Source organism: Misgurnus anguillicaudatus, chromosome 24 (assembly GCF_027580225.2).
Source record: "Misgurnus anguillicaudatus chromosome 24, ASM2758022v2, whole genome shotgun sequence".
In the NCBI taxonomy this organism is placed as follows: domain Eukaryota; kingdom Metazoa; phylum Chordata; class Actinopteri; order Cypriniformes; family Cobitidae; genus Misgurnus; species Misgurnus anguillicaudatus.
Window position 1 is genome coordinate 18,210,317 of NC_073360.2, and position 24,839 is coordinate 18,235,155.

The following is a 24,839-nucleotide window of genomic DNA, read 5'->3' on the forward strand; positions in this document are numbered from 1 at the left end:
GTGGTTAAAGTAAATCATCATTATCAAGTGGCTGTAAATGGGTATCTTAAACTTCCCTATGTATTTCCCTGCTGTGCATTTAACATGCTAAGAGCTCTTTTGTGTTTAATTAGGTTCAGGATGCCATTCACAGCCTTTCTTTTCATCCTTAGTAGTTGGCATGTAACAACAGTGAAAAGAAAGTAATCATCAGTATAAATGCTGAACAGCCTACATTTAAAAAAAAAAAAATCGTCATTGACAAAACCGTGGTTTCAGAACCATAAGTAATATTATGACTGTGGTTTTATTTTGTTTGTCATCTAAATTTGTATACAATTACGAGTTATAGTGAGGAGTCTCTGAACAGACAAAAGGTAAATGCAGTTAGTTTACAGTTGAACAAGCGCGCCATCTGGTGGGCAGATGTAACTAAGGCTACATTCAGATGTTCATTGCACGGATGTTTGTTTAAAAAAAAACGAATTTCAAAACGCATGCTAAAATATTTTTAGCAGTCAAAATGTTATCAATGAGATTTGTCCTTTTCATAATCACAAATAAATGTAGCAATGTAGAGTATACATTGAGAACAAAAAGTGCATAGCCTAAAACACAAACATTTATATCTTTAGGGTCACTTGACTGAAAAGTTTCTCATGATCTTAAAACCTTAGATTATTTTTTGCAAAAACATTATTTTATTTTAAAACAACACTAAAATTGTACTATTTTAAAAAATTGTACATCACTTTATACAGTAGTAGCCTACATCACACAGTTAAAAGAAACATCGCTTTCCTAGCTCTTAACTATGGTTTTATTATAGTAAAAGTAAAGTAATTCTGTTTTTGTTAGATTAGGCTGCATGTTTTAGGCTACTTACCAGATAGCATCTCGATGTCTGCATATACATCTGCAGATTTTTTGTGTGTGTTTGCTAATCTTAAATAAGTCTCTGGGACGTTTCCTGTCAGATGTCACATTTGGAAGATGTCTGTAATATAATTTAGAATGTATGTAAAACTCTTTGTAAGACTCTACGTCTATCAGATGTTTTTACACAGAAAATGTATATTCCAGATCTCGAGATATACATCTTACAGACGTACCTGTATAATATGGGTATAGTTTAACTACAAACATGGTTTGTCACCATATTGAGGAGATGATAATGGTTGGGGTTACCATGGTTACACAGTTTTCACAGTCAAACTTAATGTAGTAATTATAGCCTAGTTTATTTTTGTTAGAAAGGTCCGTGCTAAGTGAAAACACAGACATAATACAAAAACTATATAGCGCATGCAACACAGTACTCATAAAGACAAGACAAAACCCTAACCTTACACTTGTGTTACAGTGTCATCAATTAAAAAAAACAAAGGTGCGTGTCCATATCGTTTGCGCATGCGTCATTGCCGTTCGGACAAGTGCTCATGCAGGACCAAGGACAGCGGCTGCCAAAATACACGAGCAGTAACAGGCGAAGTGAAGACCCCACTACCTGTGTGAGTGTTTAAAATTCCCAGTGCTGTGTGGTCTCAAACCAACTAACTGCTGCTCCACTCATCAGACTTAATTCTTATCAAAGCTCTGTTTTAAAAATAAAGGCTAAAGTATTGATATTACTTTACATCCAGAATGAATATGGGGCTTACAGTGCATTACAAACTATACATATTTATCAGTATTTGTGTTCCCTGGGTTGTGTTTGAGATACCATTGAGCTATATAGTAACACATCTTAGAGACAACAGAGGTCAGTACGGTTTACTGAGACACAAGCATTATATGTAATGTCTCTTTTTATAACACTCAAAAATATTAAAGAACCTGCTAAAGGTTGTGGTAACTTAATCAGGCTACTGTATGAAGACTTTAAATAAGGAATAAAGGGGCTAAACAAAAAACAAAAATAGTTTTAAGTTGTAAACTAACTCACTTTCATCTATTAAAACAGTTATAAAACGTATATTCTTTATACGCTTTATGAATCAGACACAATGTAACACAATTGAAGACTGAGTTTATAATATTAAAATTTAATGCAAGAAACAGAGACATAAAATTCTGATCCTCTGTCATTTATTGAACTGTGATTTAATGTATGTACACTGTAAAATATTTTCCTATAACCGAAATAGCAGTTTATGTCAACATTCAAACCCAAGTCTTGCATATGTAAGACATGAAGAGTACCCTAGTACACTGAAACGTTCCATCAACATATACAGACTCAAATCTATCAAACACATGCTGAGATGACAAACTGGATGAAAGACTGTATGTTTAGATGATTAACTCGGTGGCAAATGCAGAATCCATAAACTTTGTTTGAGTATTTAAGTATTGAACAAACAAGTATTTAAAGGAGACTTTTTTAAGATGTAAAATAAATCTTTGGTGTCCCCAGAGTATGTATAAGAAGTTCTAGCTCAAAATATCATACAGATAATTTATTATAACATGTCAAAATTGCCACTTTGTAGGTGTGAACAAAAATGTGCCATTTGTGGGTGTGTCCTTTAAAATTCAAATGAGCTGATATCTGCACTACATGGCAATGTTGTGGTTGGATAGTGCCGATTAAGAGGCGGTATATCCCCTTCTGACATCACAGGGGGAGCCAAATTTCAATGACCTATTTTTTTACATGCTTGCAGAGAATGGTTTACCAAAACTAAGTTACTGGGTTGATCTTTTTCACACTTTCTAGGTCGATAGAAGCACTGGGGACCCAATTATAGCACTTAAACATGGAAAAAGTCTGATTTTCATGATATGTCCCCTTTAAGGTAAACAAACAAAAAAGCTAATTCTATGGCTGTACATTGATCATAGTTTCTTTAAAGTCATAAAATTATACATTTCCTAACTGATCTTTGTGGTTGTAGTTGTTGTTTAGGTTGGCTACCATTGTTTTATAATTATTACTACTGAAAGAAATTAATGGTGCAATAAATAAGTCATGAGATATATAAATAATCCCTCTTGATTTCTTTTACAAGTACATCTGAATAATCTCACACAACACACATCTTTTTCGATAAGAGAACAGATGAGTCGATCATGAAACATTTAAATATGATAAAATAATTCAAAGATTAAAGATAACTGCGATTTTATAGTACCTTAAAATAAGTCTTCAGTCATGTGCAACTAAAATGAAATAAACATTTAATTCATATTCATTACTGTCAGAAAGTCAAGATCAGAAATGTTACGATTAAGAGAACAGAAAACAATTCCTAATACTCAAAACTGAGCAGTGTTTCGATCAGTAGTTATGATTTTTACGCACTCCTACACTCATGCGGTTCACAATCCAGAAATACATTTCTTATAGATCCTTGCCTAATATTACTTCTGCTTTCTGTGTTCAGTCAAAGTTTAATGACCCTTGCACTATACAATCAGATGATAACACGTCACACCCAGACCAATATAAAATTCACAAGAACGATCATATCAAGGCCAACTGTAGTGCTGTCATGTTATTTTATAGATCTGAAATGCACAAGCATCTCAAAAACAACTCTTTTCACGTCCTGACTCGGCAACAGAATCCCGTGCCGATCTGCGTCTGTCCAGTGCCTCTTAAGAAGCACAGAGAGCTTTCGTGATGGGTTACAGCACGTCATCCGGGTTCTCCCTGACTTGAGTCCTTCTGCGACGGATCCTCATGCTGGAAAAGAGCGATGAAGCGGTGAGGGCCATGCGGCTCAGACCCAAGTTCAGACAGTGTACTTCTGATGTCACGGGCACTTCGGCGAACAGAGCCCTGTCACGGGACATCCGGGCGGGTCCGTCGCTGTTCTCTATGTCTTTCACTATAGCCAGAATCTCCTGCCGCTCCGTTTGTCGTGTCATCCCACGGATGTTCAGTATGGCGGACACATGTTTCCTCCTTTAAGCAAATGCATAGAACAGGGTTTATTTACTTTTGATTGATACATATGTCACATTTAACAATGAATGTACAATATCATAATAACTATAGCTTTATATAGCTAAGTGTAAAAATGTATCTATTTTTTTTTAAAAAAAGGTAACATGAACGCAGTTGTGTGGGTGCTTTAAAGGTGCAGTGTGTAATTTTTTAAAGGATCTCTTGACAGAAATGCAAAATAATATACAAAACTATATTATAATGAACCTTTATGTTTATATTACCTTAGAATGAGACGTTTTTATCTACATACACAGAGGGTCCCCTTATGTGGAAGTTGCCATTTTGTGCCGCCATGTTTCTACAGAAGCCCTTAACGGACAAACTTTTTCCGTTTCCGTCGATGGCATGTTTTTCCTCTGGCAGCTACTGTAGCTTCTCTATGCGTTTCAAAAGCAAGGGGTGAGCAGTGGACTGAGCCGTTGGTTGCAATTCACAACATCACCACTAGATGCTGCTAAAATTTACACACTGCACCTTTAATTTTTAAAACGAACTAAAAACATCAGCACTTACATTGGAACTTATTACCAAAGATATTGAATATAAGAAAATTAAGCACTCCTATTACAGTACTATGAATAGGGAAAAATGCAACGCTCAATCTCCCACCTTCCAGTTAAAAAAAGCAATCGATAAAGACTGATGATTCTGTGTGTGGGGGGGTCTTTATAAAAAGTCGCTTGAGGCACTTACTCTCTGAATGCGCAGTAGCGTGAAAAAAAAGCACAGATTGAGCTTAAATAACAAAGGTTATGATACAGTTGATGTCAGTTGTCATTGTTGGTCACAAATATGTTGTTTAATTGTGATTTTAGCACTTGATCTCAGAGATACCTGCATTTCCCCATTTAAGTAGATAAGACTTTAGTCTCGCTTGAACTGAAATTTGCTAACATGGCTGCTTATTGTCTTTATCATGGTAAAGTTTCTCAACACATTGCTGCAAAATACATTTACAGTATGCAGTACATTGAAAGGCAGAAAGGTTCATTCACACTATAAGATAATGGGCAGAAAAATACACCTGGCGCAAGTGTTTTTGCTAGTTTAAGCCTGGTGCAGTTATCATTTTCACGTTTAGCGCCACGTTGTTTAAATAGCAAATGCATTTGCGCCTCTTTTTGTGCCCATGGGTGTTCCGGTGTGTTTAGGCGCATCGTTGGCTCGTTGCTATTTTGAGGCAACTAAAATAGACTATGCCATTGACCAACTAAAACCTGATTTAAAGTCTTAAGTCAATGGCGCAATATTGTTTTTGGTATTTAATGAGCGCGTTAGTAATATGCGCCTATAAGCGAGACGACAACATGCGTACACATGCATACTCATTTTTAAATATGAAAAATTAAAGGATTAAAATGTTAAAGATTATTATTGAGTCTCTTGGACATGAATGAGGACCGATTGGGAGACGTTTGAGGGCGTAAAGAGGCGAAAACATTTTTATGTTTTGCTTTAAACAAATGCAAATACTGCATCTATTTTAAAATGTTTTTTTAAATGCTACCCCACGCATATATGATGACTTTGTACCTCTGGATATAAGATGAGAACCGTTTTTTTAAGTAATGCTCTTCAAAACACTCACGGCGCTGTCCAAGTGCTGAAACGTTTCGGCTCTCCACACGTTTGTAAATTCTTTATCTCTTATTTGTTACAAATAAAGTTTTTTTACAGTACAAACCTTTTCTGGCATATTTGTAAATTATTCTTTGAGATAACACTGATCATGTAGGCTGTCCATACATTTACAGCAATTAAAAGCCTGCAATTTTTACTTCCATGACTGAAAGAAAACGATTTTTAAAGGTTTTAATATACAAAAAAAATTATTTTTTTAATACAAATGAAAACAAACCAATTTTTTAACATCAATCTTAAACTGGTGGTCTTTTACCTCCGCTTAGTTTTTCAGTTTACAAATTCCACCATCTAAATAGAATCAGCATAGCGCCAGCGCAACTGACTTTTAGTACTTTCCCCGCCATTGACGAGTCAACTCGACAATTAAAGAGAAAACGCTTTCCTGCCAAATGACGAGTTTTTCCGCTATTATGCGCCAGGTGGTGCTCTAACACAACTTATAAAACCCGGAAGTATTCCCTACGGCCAACAGTTCAAACTCTGTGTAGGTTTTATTATTCGCTCTAAATCTGATCGCTTTAAAAAGTCCTTCACAAAAATGGAATTATCTCAGCTTTTTTCTAAAAATTTTGTATTTTTGAAAAAACAAATAATAAAAAGAGAACAATTAAAGTTAGGATGAAACTTTTTTGTAAGTATGTTTATATATTTAAAGAAGAACATTTTCTGAAAGCCATTCAACTTTAGTGAAAATCATAAAAAAGCTGGCGCTGGCTGGCAATTTTTTAAAAAACGCTGATGGGGAAAGAGTTAAAGGGGATGGGAGATGAGACTCTTATTGGTTTATTGCACGTTATACCCAAAACACCCCCGTTACACTAGGCACACAAACCATTTTTCCTGTCGTTAAATTAGTAAAAGTGGATTCGGAAATGGCCTTTAAGACTGTGCGTCTTGCACTTTAGACCATTCGCTTAAATCGTTAAAATAGGGCCCAAGACATGGATCTCAGTGTAAAACCGAAGGTGTTGCTAACACAAAACAATGTATCCAAAACCACATCTAGGTCAAATATTTGAAAGTTCAAGTTTTATTTAGCACACATTCCAGAAAAGTGTTTCCTTAGGATTCTGATTAGACAACTGCCCTCTTTAGGTCAAGGCATGGAGCTGGCAGGATGCCTGTGTTATTGCTATGTCTTTGTTAGGACCCAGAGTTGGATCGCTGTACATCTTCCATGCGAATAACTATAAAAATCAGGAAACCCCAAAGGTCTTGTTTGCTTTTACAAGCCCCACTTTTGCGGTCAAACAAAATAAATGGCAATAACCTTGTTTTGTCAAATGACCCGAGCTCTCTGCTTTTTGACCTCGATCATATCAGGAGCTGCAAGGTATCCCACGACACTGTCCTTAAAGACACTCACCGTATGTCAGGGAATTCTCGTACCAGGACGCCAACTTCCATTTGTATGGAGGGCGTGTCTTCCAAAAGAATTATCTCTGATAGGTGAGGAATGGCGCTGTCAAGCCATGAAGCAGAAGATTCCTGGATGGAGGAAAACAAACAAGATAACATCAGATCCCTGTCACATTTTTCATGCCGTGACTTTTTCCTGGAAACATCAATCTTCGTACTATGTGATAAAAAAATATGTGAAATCCAGTCTAAAGTCTCATTACATATCTCATTATGTAATGAAAGGTTAATTTTACTCATTGATTTCAATCTTTAACACCTACTCAGTCAGTAAGGTTATATTTTCACAGAATGTCCTTTACATTATGTTTGATGATGTAGAAAACAGTGAATCACACACACACAAAAAGATTTTAGCTGGGTTTTCAAAGACGAGGTCATATACACTACTGGACAACTTCCCAAAGCACCACAGGACTCAAACAACATAAAAATACAATGAGTAATAGTTATTTTTACCCTGCTGTTTCGGAAAAACATACCTGAAGGAGTAATAATAGGAACACATGTTATTCTAATCGAGTTTAAATATCTGTGCCCATCAAGGCAGTTCTTCCTGATTCTCAGTTTGACCTTAAAGGCAAGTCATGACTTCAAAGCCCCAGGCCAGGACGTTCCTTCGTAAACATAGGCATCCTGTTGTCCACAGAGGTGACAAACGGATGTTTTAACTGGAGCAGGGGACGGGCGCTGCACAGGGGAAAAGAGAGTTTGGGCAGGTCATGGAGATGCCCTTTGGAGCCAAAGGTCTGTTTGGCCAACCGTCTACACAGGCATGGTCCAATGGTGCCCATTCTTCAAACTCGCTTTTGTTTGGAAGTTGACTATTGTTATGAATTCTTTCCACTGGCTGTACATGATTCTTGGACGATTAACACAACTAGTTAAAAACAGGATGGGCCATTTTATGTGATGGATCTAGGAATGCGGGTTTCAGGGAAAAGTTTACAGTGGCCCAAAAATTTATTGGGACACCTAAGTGAAAATTTAAGTAAAAATAAAATTGTAAACGCCACCTAGAAATCAATTATGTAACTTTTATATTGCACCCACGGGTATCTTTTTAAATACAATGAAAAAATACACTGTAAAAATTCCTTGTTGCACTTAAATGTTTAAGTTTAATCAACTTGAATTAAAAAGTAATTAAATTTTTTTTACTAGTTAGAAGTTGCAATAAATTATACAAATAAATTTGAAACTATATAATACAACCCTGTATCACGAAATCGCGCACCCACAGTCACGTAAATTTGTGAGTCTTATGCACTGACAAGGTTTTCCGCCTTCTGCATAAACATGTCACGCATTTCTGTTCACGTGTCACTGCCACGCACTTGTCACTCAACTGCCTTGTCACACCCTCAAACCATTGACGCTTCGGTTTAGGGTTAGATTTGGTGTTTGCGTTAGGATGTCACTTTAAGTATTGGTTTATACCTTTTTTCATGATTTATTTTTTTATATTTTATGATTTTTAAACCATTGTCACCTGGCATTAGGGTTAGAGTTGGGTTTGGGTAAGGATGTGTACAGGGTTCCCACACCTTAGTTAACTTCAAATTCAAGGACCTTTCAAGGACTTTCCAGGTCCAATACCCTTAAATTCAAATGGGGACACATTTTAAGTGAGAGCAAGGTTACATCGTGTTACCTTTTAAGATACATTGTTACAGTTCCCTTTCGAGGGAACTCGTAGTGCTTCACTGCGGTGACACTTTGAGGGTAAGTGCGTCTGAATGTGTATATCAAATTCAACCAATGGTGAGGCTTAAGGACAAAGACAGGGTGACGCGGGAGCCAGGAAGTATATCGCTATCTGAAATATTGCCAAATATGGCATCACAGGTATGCAGGAAGTATGACAAGGGAGACGCAGCGCCTCGTTCCCTTCTCAGGGAACAACAGTAACATACGTAACCCGAGACGTTTTCATGTGTCAAACACAACTATGCAAAAAAGCATTTTGGTATGAATCAACATTCGCATACAGAACATATAAGCATTTAAAGCGAACAGTTTAGCACGCATGCTTAAAAAGTCTAGAAATTTTATGATATTATCCTACACTACACAGGGAATAATATGGATTTTTTTTTTTCAGAAAACTTAAATAGATTCATGCACTTTCAAGGACCTGTATCTATGTATGTATATTTTCAAAAACTTCCCAGGGCCTTGATTTTTTTTTTTTTTTGCCCAGATTCACAAATTTTCAAGGATTTCAAGGACCCGTGGGAACCCTGTATGTAAATCTAACCCTAAACCGAAGTGAAAATGGTAAGAAAATTCGACAAAACAGTTGAGTAAGAAATACATGACAGTGACACGTAAACAGAAATGCGTGACATGTTCACGCAAAAAGGCGGAAAACCGTGTCAGTGTCACGCATAAAACTCACAAATTTACGTGACTATAGGTACGTAATTTCGTGATACTGAGTTGATATAATAATAACGTAAGCCCATTCAACTTCATTTTTTTAATTTATACCAACTCCTCACTAGTCAAGAAAGTTGAAAGTTACTAATTTAAGTTGATTAAACTTAAACATTTAACTGCAACAAGGTGCAAATACTTCCTGTCATAATATCAAATAATATCTATTTTTAAACCAAACAACCGTCTGTTTGTGAACAGAGAAATGTGATTGTGTTTTTTTTGTGCATATGTTTTTAGTTGTGGCGTTGTTATACAAACACTTTTTGTGGAGATAGGTGACTCACCAACTCTGTAAAAAGAGTTTTAAGGTGCTTTCCCTCATCACGGAGACGGCCAGCCATCTTCTTCCTCATTTTGAGTGACGTGCAGATGATTCTGCCCCTCATAATGGCCCGCAGATATTCTGTCATAACACGCCGGTGCACTTCTCCCACCAAAACCTGCGAAGACACGGCATCAATACACAAAACCTCAACAATTTGCCAACACATTATTAATGGTATGTGTTTTTAGTTCATTTTATGATAATCCAGCAAGATTGAGATTAAAAAATGTGACATCTCTGTGTACCTCGTACGGTGGAGCGTCCATCCTGCGATACCTCTTGAATTGCTCTTTAATACAGGTCTCGATTTGGTCGAATGGTTCAGTGTTGCTCAACCATTTCCTTTTAATCAGCTTATCAAAGAAGGGCTATGTAAGGTGAGATAGAAACAGTCCGATTAGACATTACATAAACAACCCACACACTGGAACATACTATATTTGCCTCCGACAGGAAGTGAGAGCTTTTCATATTTAGAGTTTCATAGCTAACTTCCTGTCATGGAAGTCCCATCTTGGAAATAAAGTATGCGACCCATGAGGACGGGCAATGCCAGTCTGTACAGCGAGCAGCGTTCGGCAACAGGCCAAAAACATCTAATTCACTGGTGTTTTTCCACACAGCTATTTTTGTGTCTCGTACCCAGAGTGGCTATGAGGAAAACAACATCCTTGAGAACAAGGCGTAGGGGAAACGCTGATAAGATATACTTTATATTCTTGGACAGAGGCACATGACAAACATACATTACAGTATTTACAAGTGTCTGGGTGAGGAAGTCTGGGGTGATGTATGGTCGCCTCACCCTGATATGTTCGAAAAGTCTGTCGTTCAGCACTCTCACACTCAAGTTGACTATCCTGTCCAGAGATGTGTTGGCTCTACGTATGGAGTCCTCACTGGTGGAGGGGTCGCACTGCCCACAACGCTCCACAAAGCTCCTAAACACACAATAAACACACTGGAATAAGCACAACTTTATATGTTCTATTTACAAATGACACATGATTACTGTATGGAGAAGTATTCAAAAGTTTTAAAATACTTCACTGAAATGTTTCCATTGATTCTACAAATCTTTAAATGTCATTGCGTATGCTTAAATGTTTGATACTGCATTTCAACTGGAGACAAATATATAATTGCGACAACATATTCATTTCTTTCATTAGAAAACTACCGCTTTTTTCTATTATTTTTGATATAGGCATGATTTGGACTGAATCAGAAGCCAAAACCTTAAATAGTTGGTTGAATTGACTTGCAAAACCAAGTTGTTTTAACTTCATGCTGCAATTTTTTACAGTGTAGATGTAAACTTCTTTATTATTGCTGTAAAAAAATGGCATGAGTATGATTTCTAACCAAAGAGTGAATGTACTGAATATGATTAAATATAACATTATATAACATTGATTTATTTTATATGCTTTTAGTTACAACATAATTCCCATAGTTTCAGTTGTGTTATTACTAGGGCTGTCAATAGATTAAAATATTTAATCGCAATTAATCGCATGATTTCATGAGTTAACTCGCGATTAATCGCAAATTAATCGCACATTTTTATCTGTTCTAAATTAAGTTTTTAATGCTCTAATCAGCATGGATTTGGAAAATATATATGCTATATGCAAATGTATGTCTACAACAGCCTGTAATTTTGTGTTAAATGTCTATATATATCAGGGTCACGCACTCGCGTGTTTGTGTGCATGCGCTTCAGACGTCTGCGTCGGACATCGCTTTTGAGCCTTGCCACTTTTAATAACTCTTTTAACATCAATCAGATCCCGAACTTTATCTCTCTTAATAATTATTTTAACATCAAGAAAGTCCTGCAGTCTATTTTCTATAATTTCTGAATGCTTTAAAAATGAAACTAAAAAGTGAAGGAAAACGCATCTTCACTTTATATGGATTTGGGACGGTACACCTCACAGAAAACGTGCAGATAAAGAAAACTGCACGTGCAGAAAACGTGCATTTTAGATGTTTAATGACCATTTAGAGCATTGGATTCGCTAGACGAGAGCTTAATGTTCTTATTTTTATGAAAAGCTCCGACTCATCTAGACAGCGCCGATCCCATGCCCCTCTCTCCACCCTGTACTTTCCTGTCGTCTCTTGATTACTGTCTGTCAAATAAAGGCAAAATGGCCCAAAAAAAGAATATAAAAAAAAAGAGTTTGGGTAAGGCCGTCATTTTATGTAAATCTAACCCTAAACCGAAGCGACAATGGTAAGAAAATAGGACAAAACAGTTGAGTAACCAATCCAAGAGAATGCCACGGAAAAAGACAGTCTGTGGCAGGGCTACCGAAAAATGCGGAGATCGGTGGCAAAAATTAGCAAAAAATTCTGTGACTATCCCACGGCAATTCATGAGATCAGGTTGGGACAAAGATAATTCGCAATTATATATGAAAAAATAGACACAGATAGGAAATAGATAGAACAGATAAGCAATTCAGAATGCAAATATTACACTAAACCAGAGGTGGACACTTCTTAAGTATTTTTACTTTCTACATAAAAGTAAATTTTCAAGTATTTGTATTTTATCAGTGTTTTTCTTTGGAAAACATACATTCCTAAGCATATTATCATAATTCTTACTACACTTCATTTCATAATTTCAAGATGTTGGTTTATATTTAATATTTAAGTACATTAAACATCTAGTAAATATTTTACTTTTACTTAAGTAAAAAGTACTTTCGTACTTTTACTCAAGAAAAGTAAAAGTACACAATTTTTATGTAATTAGGTATTAAATCAATTTTAATATGCAATATAAAAGGAATACACAGTATGATACTATGCTTTAGAATGTAGTGAACATTTTTAGTAAAGTAATTTTTTCCCCAAGACAAACACTCTGATAAAGCACAGATGCTTGGAAAATTTACTTAAAATACTCAAGTAGTGTCCACCTCTGCACTAAACATGCTGTAAATCTCTCGAGAATTCGTACATATTTTACGAGTTGGCTAATTCGTATAAATTCATACGACCACATTCGTAAGTTTTTGTACGATTTTCTTTGACCCCTGTGACGTTGGGGTTAGGTGCGGGCTTAGGGATTTGGTTTCATTGTTGTTTTATTCATGAGAATCGTACGTTTTTGCAGGATTAAGCCAACTCGTAAAATATGTACGAATTCTCGTGAGATCATGCTGGTAATCCATAATGAAACCCACCTGAAGGGTGGGCAGCAGTTGACAAGGGCGATGGTTTTAGCGATGTATCCATCTTCATTTTCTCCAAATCCGCTCATCAGCCCCTCATGAAACATCTCTACCTTTCTCTGAAAGCTTTGTGAACAAAAACAATGATGTAATTATGGGTCATGTTGCTTGTGAAATCATTTACAAGACTGTTCAAATAATAAGGATGAATATGACTTTAGCTAATCATAAATTATTAAAAATAATATAAATATAATAAAATAATATCAAATAATATCTGTGCATTATTTTCCTACCTGTATAAGAAATCTGCCAGTCCATTGAGACTGCACTGAGCCACCCGTGAGCCCAAATGTCGGTTTATAGCTGCAGATTTCTCGAGATCCACTTGTAACCTCTACATAAAACATAAATGAAAAATTCAGCATTTTCATGAGGCAACTGTTGGTGAAACACTAAATTATTCACAATTTGTGGAAATCTGTTTATTAATCTTCTACTTTGGTAAATATGCTTGTTGTACAACACCTTGCGTAATTATTTTCTAAGGATTTCTGCTTTTACTCTATATGGCCACTAGGGGCCAACACAGATCCTGTAAAAACAAAATGCTGTAATGGAAACGGGCTCACAATGGGAAATGTTTGTTTATTTTGGTTCCAGCTAGGGGACTGTTTTCTCACTGCATTACGCTGAGGTGAAAGGATGCCATACGACATATCTTAGGTTCGCTCCAACAATACATCTACTGTCCAGAAGATGTTGTTGATGGACAGAAACAGTGGATCATTGTGCACGAAATCAAAACTGAGTCAATTCTTCAGACAGCATGTGATATTTGTGCTTGGCATGATGTCAGAGCATGTGATATATACCCGAACCATCTTTCGATATTCTGTGTGCCATTATTCTGACCTGAATAACAGTACGAGCTAGAGGTATCTGATACTCTTCAACATTCAGGTTGTCCAGCCATCTTTTTTCCTCCTCATCCAGAACCTGAGACAGTTCATTGGTCACCTTCCCCTAGAAAACACAACAAATCAGGTTAGCAAACTGTAACAGATCACATTTTGAGTAGGGAACTTGATGGTGAAACCATGTAAGGTTTTAACTAGGCAAGGTTTATAAATCAATGACTATAAAAAAGACTGTTTACTCATACTACTGAGTTCACACTGTGTTCTTATAACTGAATTGGTAAAGAACTGCATTAGCAATGCAAATGTTATAGGTTCAAATCCAGGGAACACAAATACTGACAAAAATAGATTAAATGCACTGCAATGATCTTTGCACACCGAGTCCGAAATTCTCGCACGTTAAACATAAATACGTTAACACACTGCCTACGAAACTTTTGTTCGTCATGAAAATATTCGGACTGGGTAAAATTTTCTGTTCTTGCATCCATGGCAAGCATTTTGAGAGGTGTTTTGACATTCAAAGCCACCGTACAAGCGAATGCCAAGATCCAGAATATGTCTGACAAGTGGATCCACTTCCTCTTGCTGCACAAAGTATGAAAGAATAGAGTAGATAATAATATAAGTGTGGAATACAAAGAGATGGAATATAAAGGATGTGACATGATTGTCAATATGATTAACCATGGCACTCTAAAATACTTGATTCTGATTGGCCGGTCGCGACATTCCAAGGTTTGTTATTCGGAGAAAAAAAACTGCCTAAAACTAATAACACACGGTAACGCAGACGCTGGAAATCATTTTGACAGGTACAGTTTAAAGCAACACTATGTAGTTTCCATGTAAAAATGACTTACAGCTCCCCCATGTGGTTGAAAAGCACAACAGTGCCTGGTATCAGACACTCTTCTGCAGGCAGGGGGAGGGGCGGGGCTGTGTGCTCTACCCTCCACCGCCACTTTCAGAGTGTGCTTGTAGCAGCTAGGAGGCTGCTCAGGTTGCAGCAATAGTACAATTTGTGCAGTTAAACGTTGTTCTATCACTGAAATAATTTTAGAGACATTATTTAAAGGTAAAAAAACTACATAGTGTTGCTTTAATATTACACAAAAAATAACTATAAATATGTATTTTAATAAGATATATGACATTATATTTAAAAATTATTAAACCAAATAGTGTGTTCGTGCTCGTCTTATCTTAAAACCGAAAGTAAACGGGTTTTCCTCGCGGAAGGTCTGTATTTGTTAAAAATAAGCACATAAAATATTTCAAATAAATATTTAAAGGGACCCTACACTTTTTTTTGAAAATATACTCATTTTCCAGCTCCCCTAGAGTTAAACATTCGATTCGTACCGTTTTGGAATTCATTCAGCCGATCTCCGAGGCGGTACCACTTTTAGCATAGCTTAGCATAATCCATTGAATCTGATTAGACCATTAGCATCACGCTAAAAAATAACCAAAGAGTTACTATGCCTGCTGCAGCCATGGTACAGCAGCAAAATTATTTTTTAGCGCAATGCTAATGGACTAATCAGATTCAATGGATTATGCTAAGCTATGCTAAAAGTGGTACCGCCAGATCGGCTGAATGGATTCCATAACGGTAAAAATAAAATGTTTAACTCTAGGGGAGCTGGAAAATGAGCATATTTTCAAAAAAAAGTGGAGTGTCCCTTTTATGATCCTTTTCTTACTTATGATGTAACTTAAATAGCTGTGTAATAAGAGGGATAATGTACATTATATATACAAGATCACATTGTCAGGGCTTATTTCTGCAGTAACATCCTGCTTGCCCATACATTATCCCTTTCTTAAAATGTGACCCCTGCATTTAACCCATCCCAGTAAGTAGTAAACACACACATACTTGGAGCAGTGGATGGCCGGGAAGCAATTGGGAACAAGGTGCCTTGCTCAGGGGCACCTCAGTCACAACCTGCAAGCCGTGAGACTTTAGGGTACAATTTTTTTTTCTGCTTAAGATAGCTAAACAATTTCTGACTACAGTGTGGAAAGATCTTTACTTGCTTTAACAGTGTCTGTCAGTCAAATGCATAAACGTAACACTATTAATATACCTGATTTACAGTAAAAAAAAAAAAAGTGCTAGCTAAACTGTGTAAGATATCAAATGTATCTTTATTGTAAGGTTGATAAACTATCGCATTGCAATACAAATATATGCATTAATTACCCTTTTTTGACCCTGAAATGCCTCAGTCTAATTGACCGTGCAGGTTGCAACGACCAGCCATGTCTTTAAGTGTACAGGATGTGCTTTCAAGGTGCATGGACAAGCGTAACAGAGCCAGGAAAAGACTAAGAGATAGTCGGTGACAAGGTATCAAGGAATATCAGTTCATACCCTGACGGAGTTGAGGCAGTCAAGCTCCAGTTTCTCAACCGTCTCTGTCGGGAGCAGCGGGCCGAGCTGGTTGAGGTTAATGGGTGTTGTTATGGTGACCGTTCCAAGGACATCTCTGCAATAACAACAGGAAGAACAAATCACAAAACTTCACTCGTAAGGAAACACTGAATTATGAAGGAGCAGGAATGGGAAGGTATGAGCGTGGGTATTGTCTCTCATATCAACCAGAAGCTATTTATAATCATCTGTCGTAGGTTTGTTGACGTATCCAAACAGAACGAAAAATGAAAAACAGGTTAAACAAATCAATGTTAAATTTGACTTCTTTTGAAACACTAGCTGTGTTTACATCATAAACTCAGTGTTTACCTATTGTAGATGTTGTAGAGCCAGTCTAGCAACGAGTAGATGTCAGTGATCTGCAGATCTTGGTCAGCGATATGTTGGAGACGGCGAGTGACAGCCTGGTGGTAGCTCTGTGTGTACACTTGAAAGGAGTTGTACTCCGGTGGATATACAGAAACCACATTACGACGAGCTGCTCCCAGATCTTCCACCATTCTGACCCTCAGCTTATCCAGATAGGCCGCCAACTCGCCCGCCTGTGCTTCCCCGCGCTGGGGTAAGTTTGAATCGGCCAATTCTGCCACTGCCTCCGTCCAGCGTTTTTTAAACGCCCTCGGTCGTGGGCCACCAGGTACGGCCCCCTCGCTCTGAGCCCAGTCCCGGTCGGCTTGCTCTTCCTGCTGGAGCACCTGTACCACCAGACCCAGGTTGGGTCCAGCAGTGGGGGAACGCAGAGAGTCCCTCACCACTTCCCACAATTCTTTTTGCAGGGCCTCATAGAGCAACTCCACATCTTTGGCTTTGCGCCGGCTGCTGTCTTTGCTGCTGGGGCTGGTGAGCTCTTCGGCCGGTGGAGATTCGGCCTCCCTGCACTCCTGCTCCAGCTCCAAGATGTGCGTGTCAGCCAAAAACAAATCTCGTTTCGTCACCAACTGTAGGATCTCCAAGACTGACAAAACATAGGGAAGAGAGATCATCCATTAGTCACACAGAAGAGACTGAATACAATGAAATGTTTGCTTCATTACAACGGTTTGATTGTTGTTTGGATGCTGCCCTCTTAAAAATAAAGAACAACTGAAAATATTTTTTTGCATTCACCTGAACAATCAAGCACGTCCAATAGCTGGATATCATACACCTCACAGGTTATTAGGGCAAAACTTACATATAACCGAATTTAAGTTTGTTTTGGCTAGACGTGGGTTACTCATTGCCGAACTATACTGGTTCAATTAAAATAGAAAGGGAAATGACGGCTATTGCTTGATGGGTTTCCACAGTCAAACTATGTGTACATATGTGACCATGGACCACAAAACCAGTCATAAGTCGCACAAGTATATTTGTAGCAATAGCCAACAAAATTGCCCATACAATGTCAAAACTATAATTTTTTTATGCCAAAAATCATTAGGATATTAACTAAAGATCATGTTTCATGAAAATATTTTGTAAATTTCCTATTGTAATATATCGAAAGTGTATTTTCATTAGTAATATGTGTTGCTAAGGACTTCATTTGGACAACTTTAAAGACGATTTTCTCAATATTTTGCCTTTTTTGCACAATAAAGATTTCAGATTTTCAAACGGTTGTATCTCGGCCAAATATTGTCATATCTTAAACTGCACCTAATTCATTGCTAAAACAACATTATTTTGTGTATTTAGTATAATACGATGTGTTTGCGTGGTTTATGGTTAAAAAACATATAGAGGCGGTTTCCCGGACAGGGATTAGACTAGTCCTAGACTAAAACATTTTTAAGAGCTGTCCAAACTGACAACAACTTGCACTGACATATTTTTAAATACATCAGGGCCCTTCGTTTTACCTCAAAATGCACGCAGGTAATGTTTTTAGGAAGTCATGTTTGTTAAAGCTAGTTATATTTCCTAATTAAACTAAGGCCTAGTCCTGGATTAAGCTAATCCCTGTCCGGAAAACCGCCCCATAGTGTATATTTTTGTAGCTCCAGATTTCCCTCTCTACCTGAACCGCACAGGTTTTGTAAAAAAAAACCTCTTGATTTAAAAAGCGCTATGTCACTGATTGGCCTGAATACCTCTGATGTTAGCCGACGCTCCTTACTATGTTTGAAAGATTCGCTCACAATGCAATGCTGACAAGAGTTAACTTACAGGCTGAGTCCGAAGCGAGAGGAATTATGATAATGTCGGTCTTCTCTACATCACCAATCCCAGGAAGTAAACTATTGCCTGTCCGTGTGTTTGTTGTAGTCCAAAAAAAGAGATTTACATTGAAAATGATAACTTGTGACATCATTTACTTTGGGGTTTGTACCTTTTGCATATCTTTAACGTGTACTTATACACACTTGTATAATCGGAAATGTAAAATCGTGAATCAGTGGTCTTTAAGAATTTTTGAGGAATGTTTGTAACCAAACAGATCATGAGCCCCATTCACTTTTATTGTAGGAAAAAAATTATGTGAATGGGGCTCATGAACAGTTTGGTTACAAATTTTTTTTTTAATATCTTCCTTTGTGTTCAAAAAATTATAAAGGTTTGTAACAACATGAGAGGGAGTAAATGATGACAGAATTTTCATTTTTTGGGTGAACTATCCCTTTAACATTTTACAGTACAGTATATGATGAACTTTTTTACAATTAATGTACCTTTTGTGCAACAGTTTTGTGAACAGTTCTTTGTAGAACCATACAGCTCAACAAATAACCTTTTGGAAACATTTATCTTTAAAAACGAAATGCCGCTAAGCATGCCTAACCAGCAAGATTACCTTGATCAGTCAACCTTACAAATTCTTTTTAACCCATTTTCGCCTGAAGCTGCTCGCCGAAACATTACATCTACTGCCGTTTACTGCATTGCGCAACTCTGAACCTCCTGGCAGCTGCTGCGTGGCACAGCATTTTGTATTCGGGATCCTTTTTCATTAATTTGAGAATGTTTTAAAACATGTGGTGTTATGTTAGTGCCGAGGGAGCATATTTTAATAAAACCTGAGATTCTTACCTTTAAAATGCATTTTATTTCATGTTTCTAAGTGCTACAGAGGCTTAGATATTAAGTTTTTTAGACGTTGACAATTCTTAGAATTTTTTCTGAAAACCCTCTGGAGATAAGGGTATTTATCCTAGAATAACATAGGTTTTTATAGGCATTTTAGTAGGCGTTAAAGGTAAAAAAGGTTAAAAAAATCCAGATAATTTACTCACCACCATGTCCTCCATTAATGGACTTTAATGGACCTGAAAACTTAACAGTTTTAATGCAGTTCAAAATTGCAGCTTCAAAGGACTCTAAACGATCCCAAACGAGGCACAAGGGTCCTATCTAGCGAAAAGACTGTCATTTTTGACAAGAAAAAAAGCACTTTTAAACCACAACTTCTCTTCTATCTCTGCTCCTGTGACGCACCAGCGCGACCTCACGTAATTGCGTAATGCCGTGGAAAGGTCACGTGTTACATATATGAAACACACATTTGCGGACAATTTTAAACAATAAACTGACACAAAGACATTAATTTGAATCATTCGACACACAACAACGTCCGAACGGTCCTCTTTCTCCACACTTGTAAACACTGGGAGTGGACTTGGTTTCGCATACGTCATCCGTGACCACTTGACGTGATGACATACTACGCGAGGTCACGCTGGTGGGCCACAGGACCGGAGGTTGTGATCCAAAAGGGCATATTTTTTTATTCCTCTTGTCAAAAATGACAATCGTTTCGCTAGATAAGACCCTTATGCCTCGTTTGACATCATTTAGAGTCCTTTGAAACTGCAATTTTAAACTGCATTAAAACTGTTAAGTGTTGGGGTCCATTAAAGTCCATTAAAATGAGAAAAATCCTGGAATGTTTTTCTCAAAAAACATAATTTCTTCTCAACTGAACAAAGAAAGACATCAACATTTTGGATGACATGGTGGTGAGTAAATTTTCTGGATTTTTTTTTTTTTTAAGAAAATGGACTAATCCTTTAAAGTGTTTACCATGTAAAACATCTTAAATAATACTTTTAAATTTGTAGTTAATTAAAAAGTTTGTATTATTCCAATCATAAAGTTTCATTTCAAATGAATTGCATGTAGCTTTCATTTTCGCTTGTGATTGAATAAATATTCGTTTCTGAAGAATAACTGGTTCCCCATTTCTATGTTTTTAAAGGCCATAAAAGCCAAATCAGCATTGAGTATTCAATATATAAACATCAGCAATAAATAATCACAATGGAGATGTTGACTGGCTCAACCCTCTAAGGGCAAATCACATTAATTATATAGACTATCTATTTAGTATCTATCTCTGTATATTCATACAGCAGCATCACACAGCAGATGAGAGTAAGCTAAGTCAGTACTTGGATGGGAGACCTCTTGGCAAAACTAAAGTCGCAATCTTGTTAGTAAGATCAACTCATCTCATGGTGTTTGTAGGTCTTAAAAACCTAGCATAACGTAAAATAATCCTTTGGATGAGGAGTTAGTGGTGGTGCTGAAAAGGCCACTGTACTGCAGTTTAATGAAACACATCTGCTTGTAATCTTAAAGACCTTTATTAGGTTGTTCAGATGTGTTTGAGCGCTGGAGTGAAACTCCAGACCAGTAGCTCTCCAGGAGGGAGCTGGACCCTGTTACACCAAGGACCTCATTTTTTATGGATGTTAAAAATACAAGGGTGTTTCCTGAAAAGAGTAGGGGTGCAACCCTTGCATTCAGGCCAAATCACCAATCACTGCCTCCAAATCATTCCCTATATGAATTGGAAACATCCCTGTACTCTCCTTTGAATGGGTTCTGGTGACTGTTCTGGTGTGCTATGGTGGCTATTACAGTACATCAAAATCTGGGAAATTAACCTGTACTTGAATGCCAATTCCTCAAAATTTCTCATTTTCTTAAGCAATATATCTTCCAGATGGTCCAATGGACTGCCAGTACGCTCTGTTGGCCATGGTTTATAATGATCTCACTTGCATTTTGGATGTATAGGAGCACTTTTTTACCTTCCGAAAAACCCTTAATGAAGCAGAAGTCAGTGCTCACACCCATCCGTCATCTTTTCCAGTCCTCTCCTCTGAGATCAACACATTTATTTAAGTTAACAATCTCATCTGATTACTGGAGACAGGTTGTGACAAGAGTCTTAAGTTTGTCATATAACGGTCTGCAGGAGAAAGAGGAGGTCGACGAGTTTGATCTTTTGTTTAACCGACATGTAAGCCTAAATTTTTACAACAAATCAAAACATAAATTTGACATTTTCTGGAAACAAATGCCCAAATCCAAACTCGACGCCATGATGCTAGTAAGAGGTTAACAGATGAGAATATTGGGTGCTTGTCTAGGTGTTGCTATGCTGTTTTTAGTGCATTGGCGACCGCATTAATAAACCCCAATATTTAAATCTTAATAAATTAACCAAAATTTATAAACCAAAATTTTCATCATCATCTAGATGTATTAGGTCTGATTGACTAAGCGTCATCAAATAAATAAAGCATTGTTCATGTAACATTGCTTGTGTAAGCAATAAGCAGTTATCATCAGAGTGTTTTTTGGGGGGAATCAGTTTTGGGGGGGTAGCACTGTTGCCTTACAGCAAGAAGGTCCCCGGGTCGAGCCCCAGCTAGGTCACGTGGCCTTTTTGTGTAGAGTTTGCATTTCTCCCTGTGTCAGCGTGGGATTACTCTGGGTACTCCAGTTTCCTCCAACAGGCCAAAAACAGGCACAAAGTTGACTAGATGTTTAGTTGATCTAGAGATAATCTACGCTGTCAGAAAAAAATATAGTCACTGGGGCAACCTTTGCACCTAAAGGGTTCATACTATACCTCAGATTTACATTTTGGTACCAAAGAGTAAAGTACCTCAAAGGTACCAAATATGTGTTCCTAAATTGCACATATAAGGACCTTTGTAAAGGGTACTGCCCCAGTGACAGCTACGGACCACCTTTTTTTCTAATAGTAACTTCAATTCCAAGCTACTTTAAAAGCACGCAACGGTTATGAGCTTTATCTGAACAATCTCTTACTCACGGCAAAGCTACGTCACAGATCAGCTGTGAAAATAATTGGCCTTACTGCTAAATTCCTCCCCAGAACATTGAAGGGACAGTAAAGGGTCCTTTGGGGTGCTGAGTTGCACATTTATTTCCCGTCACGTCCTGACGTTTTCTTAGAGGGAACAAGGAAGGATGCGGGGGATCTCAGTTGGCGCTTGACTCATCTGTCCCTATCGAGGATGGAGCGTCCAGTTATCCCATAAAAACCCGAGTGTACCAGTCCATCGGAAGGAGATCTATATTTATAATGCAATATCGTCACACTTATTGTCAACAGACAGGAATCACATGGAAAAATTAATCTGCTATCGAAATGAAAAAAAAATGCCGTTGCTTCCTCATCCACGTGAAAAAGATCTCCACCCAAGGATGTATTATATTATTAATGCAGCTATGATCGGACAACTGGTGAACCTCAAGTACCTCATCAGAAAAAAGTTAAAGTCAAATGCCCTTAAGACAACATTAAGACTAGCAGACTTGAGTTATATCCCACAATCCTTAATATGCTGCCAGTATGTGAAGGTTAAGCTGAGTTTTATAGAGGACAACTAGATCTTTGTTTCCCAAGGGGGCCCGCTCACAAAATTTGTGGCGTGGAGCATACTTTGCTTAAGCATGTGTCACCACCCTTCCTTAATGAAAACCACAGGGATCGAAGTGCTGCCTTTTAAAGGTACGTGTGGCACATATGCTATACATATACCCACCCATCACGGCTTCCAGGAGAAGCTTATGGTAATACTGTTTGCTTTGGATGAAGAACGTAAAGGGTGGAGGCTAAAAAGATCTGACTAAGCAAGATATCCGTTAACATGAGCTCCAACACACCTGCACAACCAACACCTCTCAGCAAAACCAATCAAGCATTACGAGAAAAAGATTAGCCAGGATTCTAGGAATGTAATGAAATGTGATCTGTTCTTTGTCATGCCACAGATTTGAAACTATATTCCCTATTAACTCTCTGTTCAAATCACTCAGGAACAGAACCACATCTACTCTCAAGCTGGAACAAGCTTAGAAACCGAATAACTTGAAGAACAGCAGCCCGAGAAACCTCCCCATAGCCCCTGTCGCACCTCATTCATTCGCTTCTCCTATTTAATGCCCAGCATGTGCAGACCAGACATATTTTTCAGTAGAAATATTTCATAAGTTGACAACTATTTCCTGTATCAGCTTGTCTTGTACTAAAATTCATACCAGCAGATGGGTCATATTGGATTTGGCAATGCTCACTACTTTGTCCCTGCGTGTGAGTCCGTCCCAAAGGAATTGCACATGTTAAAACTTTCTTTCAACCTTTGGAGTCAAGATGAAGTGGCTTTGAAAGTGACGACTTGCCTCGCATGTCATTAGAGACCTTAGGTCAGTATTCAAAGCGATGCCATGAGGCCTTCTAAGCACTGCATGGTCCCACCACTCCCTTCTTAATTTATTTAGACATGGCCAATGTCAACAGAACAAATCTAAATTGGACCATATGGAAAACGTGAAGTCCACTGAGCACTACCCTGCCCTTGTTTAATACTCGCTGGTTTATTTGACAAGCATTAAGAATATCCTCCGGCCAAGTATTGGACAAAAGCTAGATAAGCTTGAAAATTTGGCTATTCCCTTTTAGAAGTGATTTTGCCAGTTGGATGAATATCTGCATGGAGGAATATATGCTATTCATCTACAAGCTGGCCACAGTTGAATGGCTTTCAGCTACATTTATGGCCTGTGGTTGAGTTGTAAAATGGTACGATCTGGGAATCATTGACTAAGATGAGGGGTAAACTCCCATCTATATGGCTTTCTTTATCAATGCAGTCAAATGTTAAGTAACGGTTGGACGCTCTGCCAGTCAATCGAATGCATTCTGTCCCGATAGACACCAGTCACCAGAATGAACCTTGCCCTCTGATCTAATAAGAAAGCAATAAGGATTTAGTTGGAATATGCTTTTCCCTTACATTGCTGTGATATTTTGGAAAGAAGACGAGTTGTCACTAAACATTATACTGGGTGGAGTTTTTTTCACATAAATTGTAGGGGTCAATAGTCTGAGACCACCAAAAACCACATAACTGCAAGAAAATCAGACCCTCTCTACTAAGTTAACATAGTCAGTGTGTCAAATGTGCAGTAGGAAAGGCACTATAGAAATTAAACATATTAATAACCAAGAAGCAGAATCTCACTGGGCGTTCACACCAGACGCAGTAGAGGCGGCAAGCACGGGTAATTTACATGTTAAAGGGGCCATGACATGAAAATCTGACTTTTCCATGTTTAAGTGCTATGATTGGGTCCCCAGTGCTTCTTTCAACCTAGAAAAGGTGAAAAAGATCAACCCAGTAACTTAGTTTTGGTAAAGCATTCTCTACAAGCACATGAGAAAATAGGTCATTGAAATTTGGCTCTCCTTGTGATGTCATAACGAGCTCTTATT

General features: G+C 37.6%; 1 protein-coding gene across 2 annotated transcripts in view; it reads right to left on the reverse strand.

Moving 5' to 3' along the window:
* Positions 1–2,050: 2,050 nt before the first annotated feature.
* The window catches only part of exoc3l2b (exocyst complex component 3-like 2b), a 39,765-nt gene continuing 16,976 nt past the window's right edge, over positions 2,051–24,839 (reverse strand). For both annotated transcript variants that reach the window (XM_055196322.2, XM_055196321.2), the window contains exons 4-13: positions 16,634–17,279; positions 16,262–16,376; positions 13,871–13,981; positions 13,252–13,352; positions 12,968–13,081; positions 10,570–10,705; positions 10,010–10,132; positions 9,724–9,879; positions 6,945–7,066; positions 2,051–3,889 (exon numbers count right to left, since the gene is read on the reverse strand). In XM_055196322.2, coding sequence (XP_055052297.1) covers positions 3,610–3,889; positions 6,945–7,066; positions 9,724–9,879; positions 10,010–10,132; positions 10,570–10,705; positions 12,968–13,081; positions 13,252–13,352; positions 13,871–13,981; positions 16,262–16,376; positions 16,634–17,279 — 1,904 coding nt within the window. In that variant the 3' untranslated portion in view covers positions 2,051–3,609. The remainder of the gene's footprint in view (positions 3,890–6,944; positions 7,067–9,723; positions 9,880–10,009; positions 10,133–10,569; positions 10,706–12,967; positions 13,082–13,251; positions 13,353–13,870; positions 13,982–16,261; positions 16,377–16,633; positions 17,280–24,839) is intronic.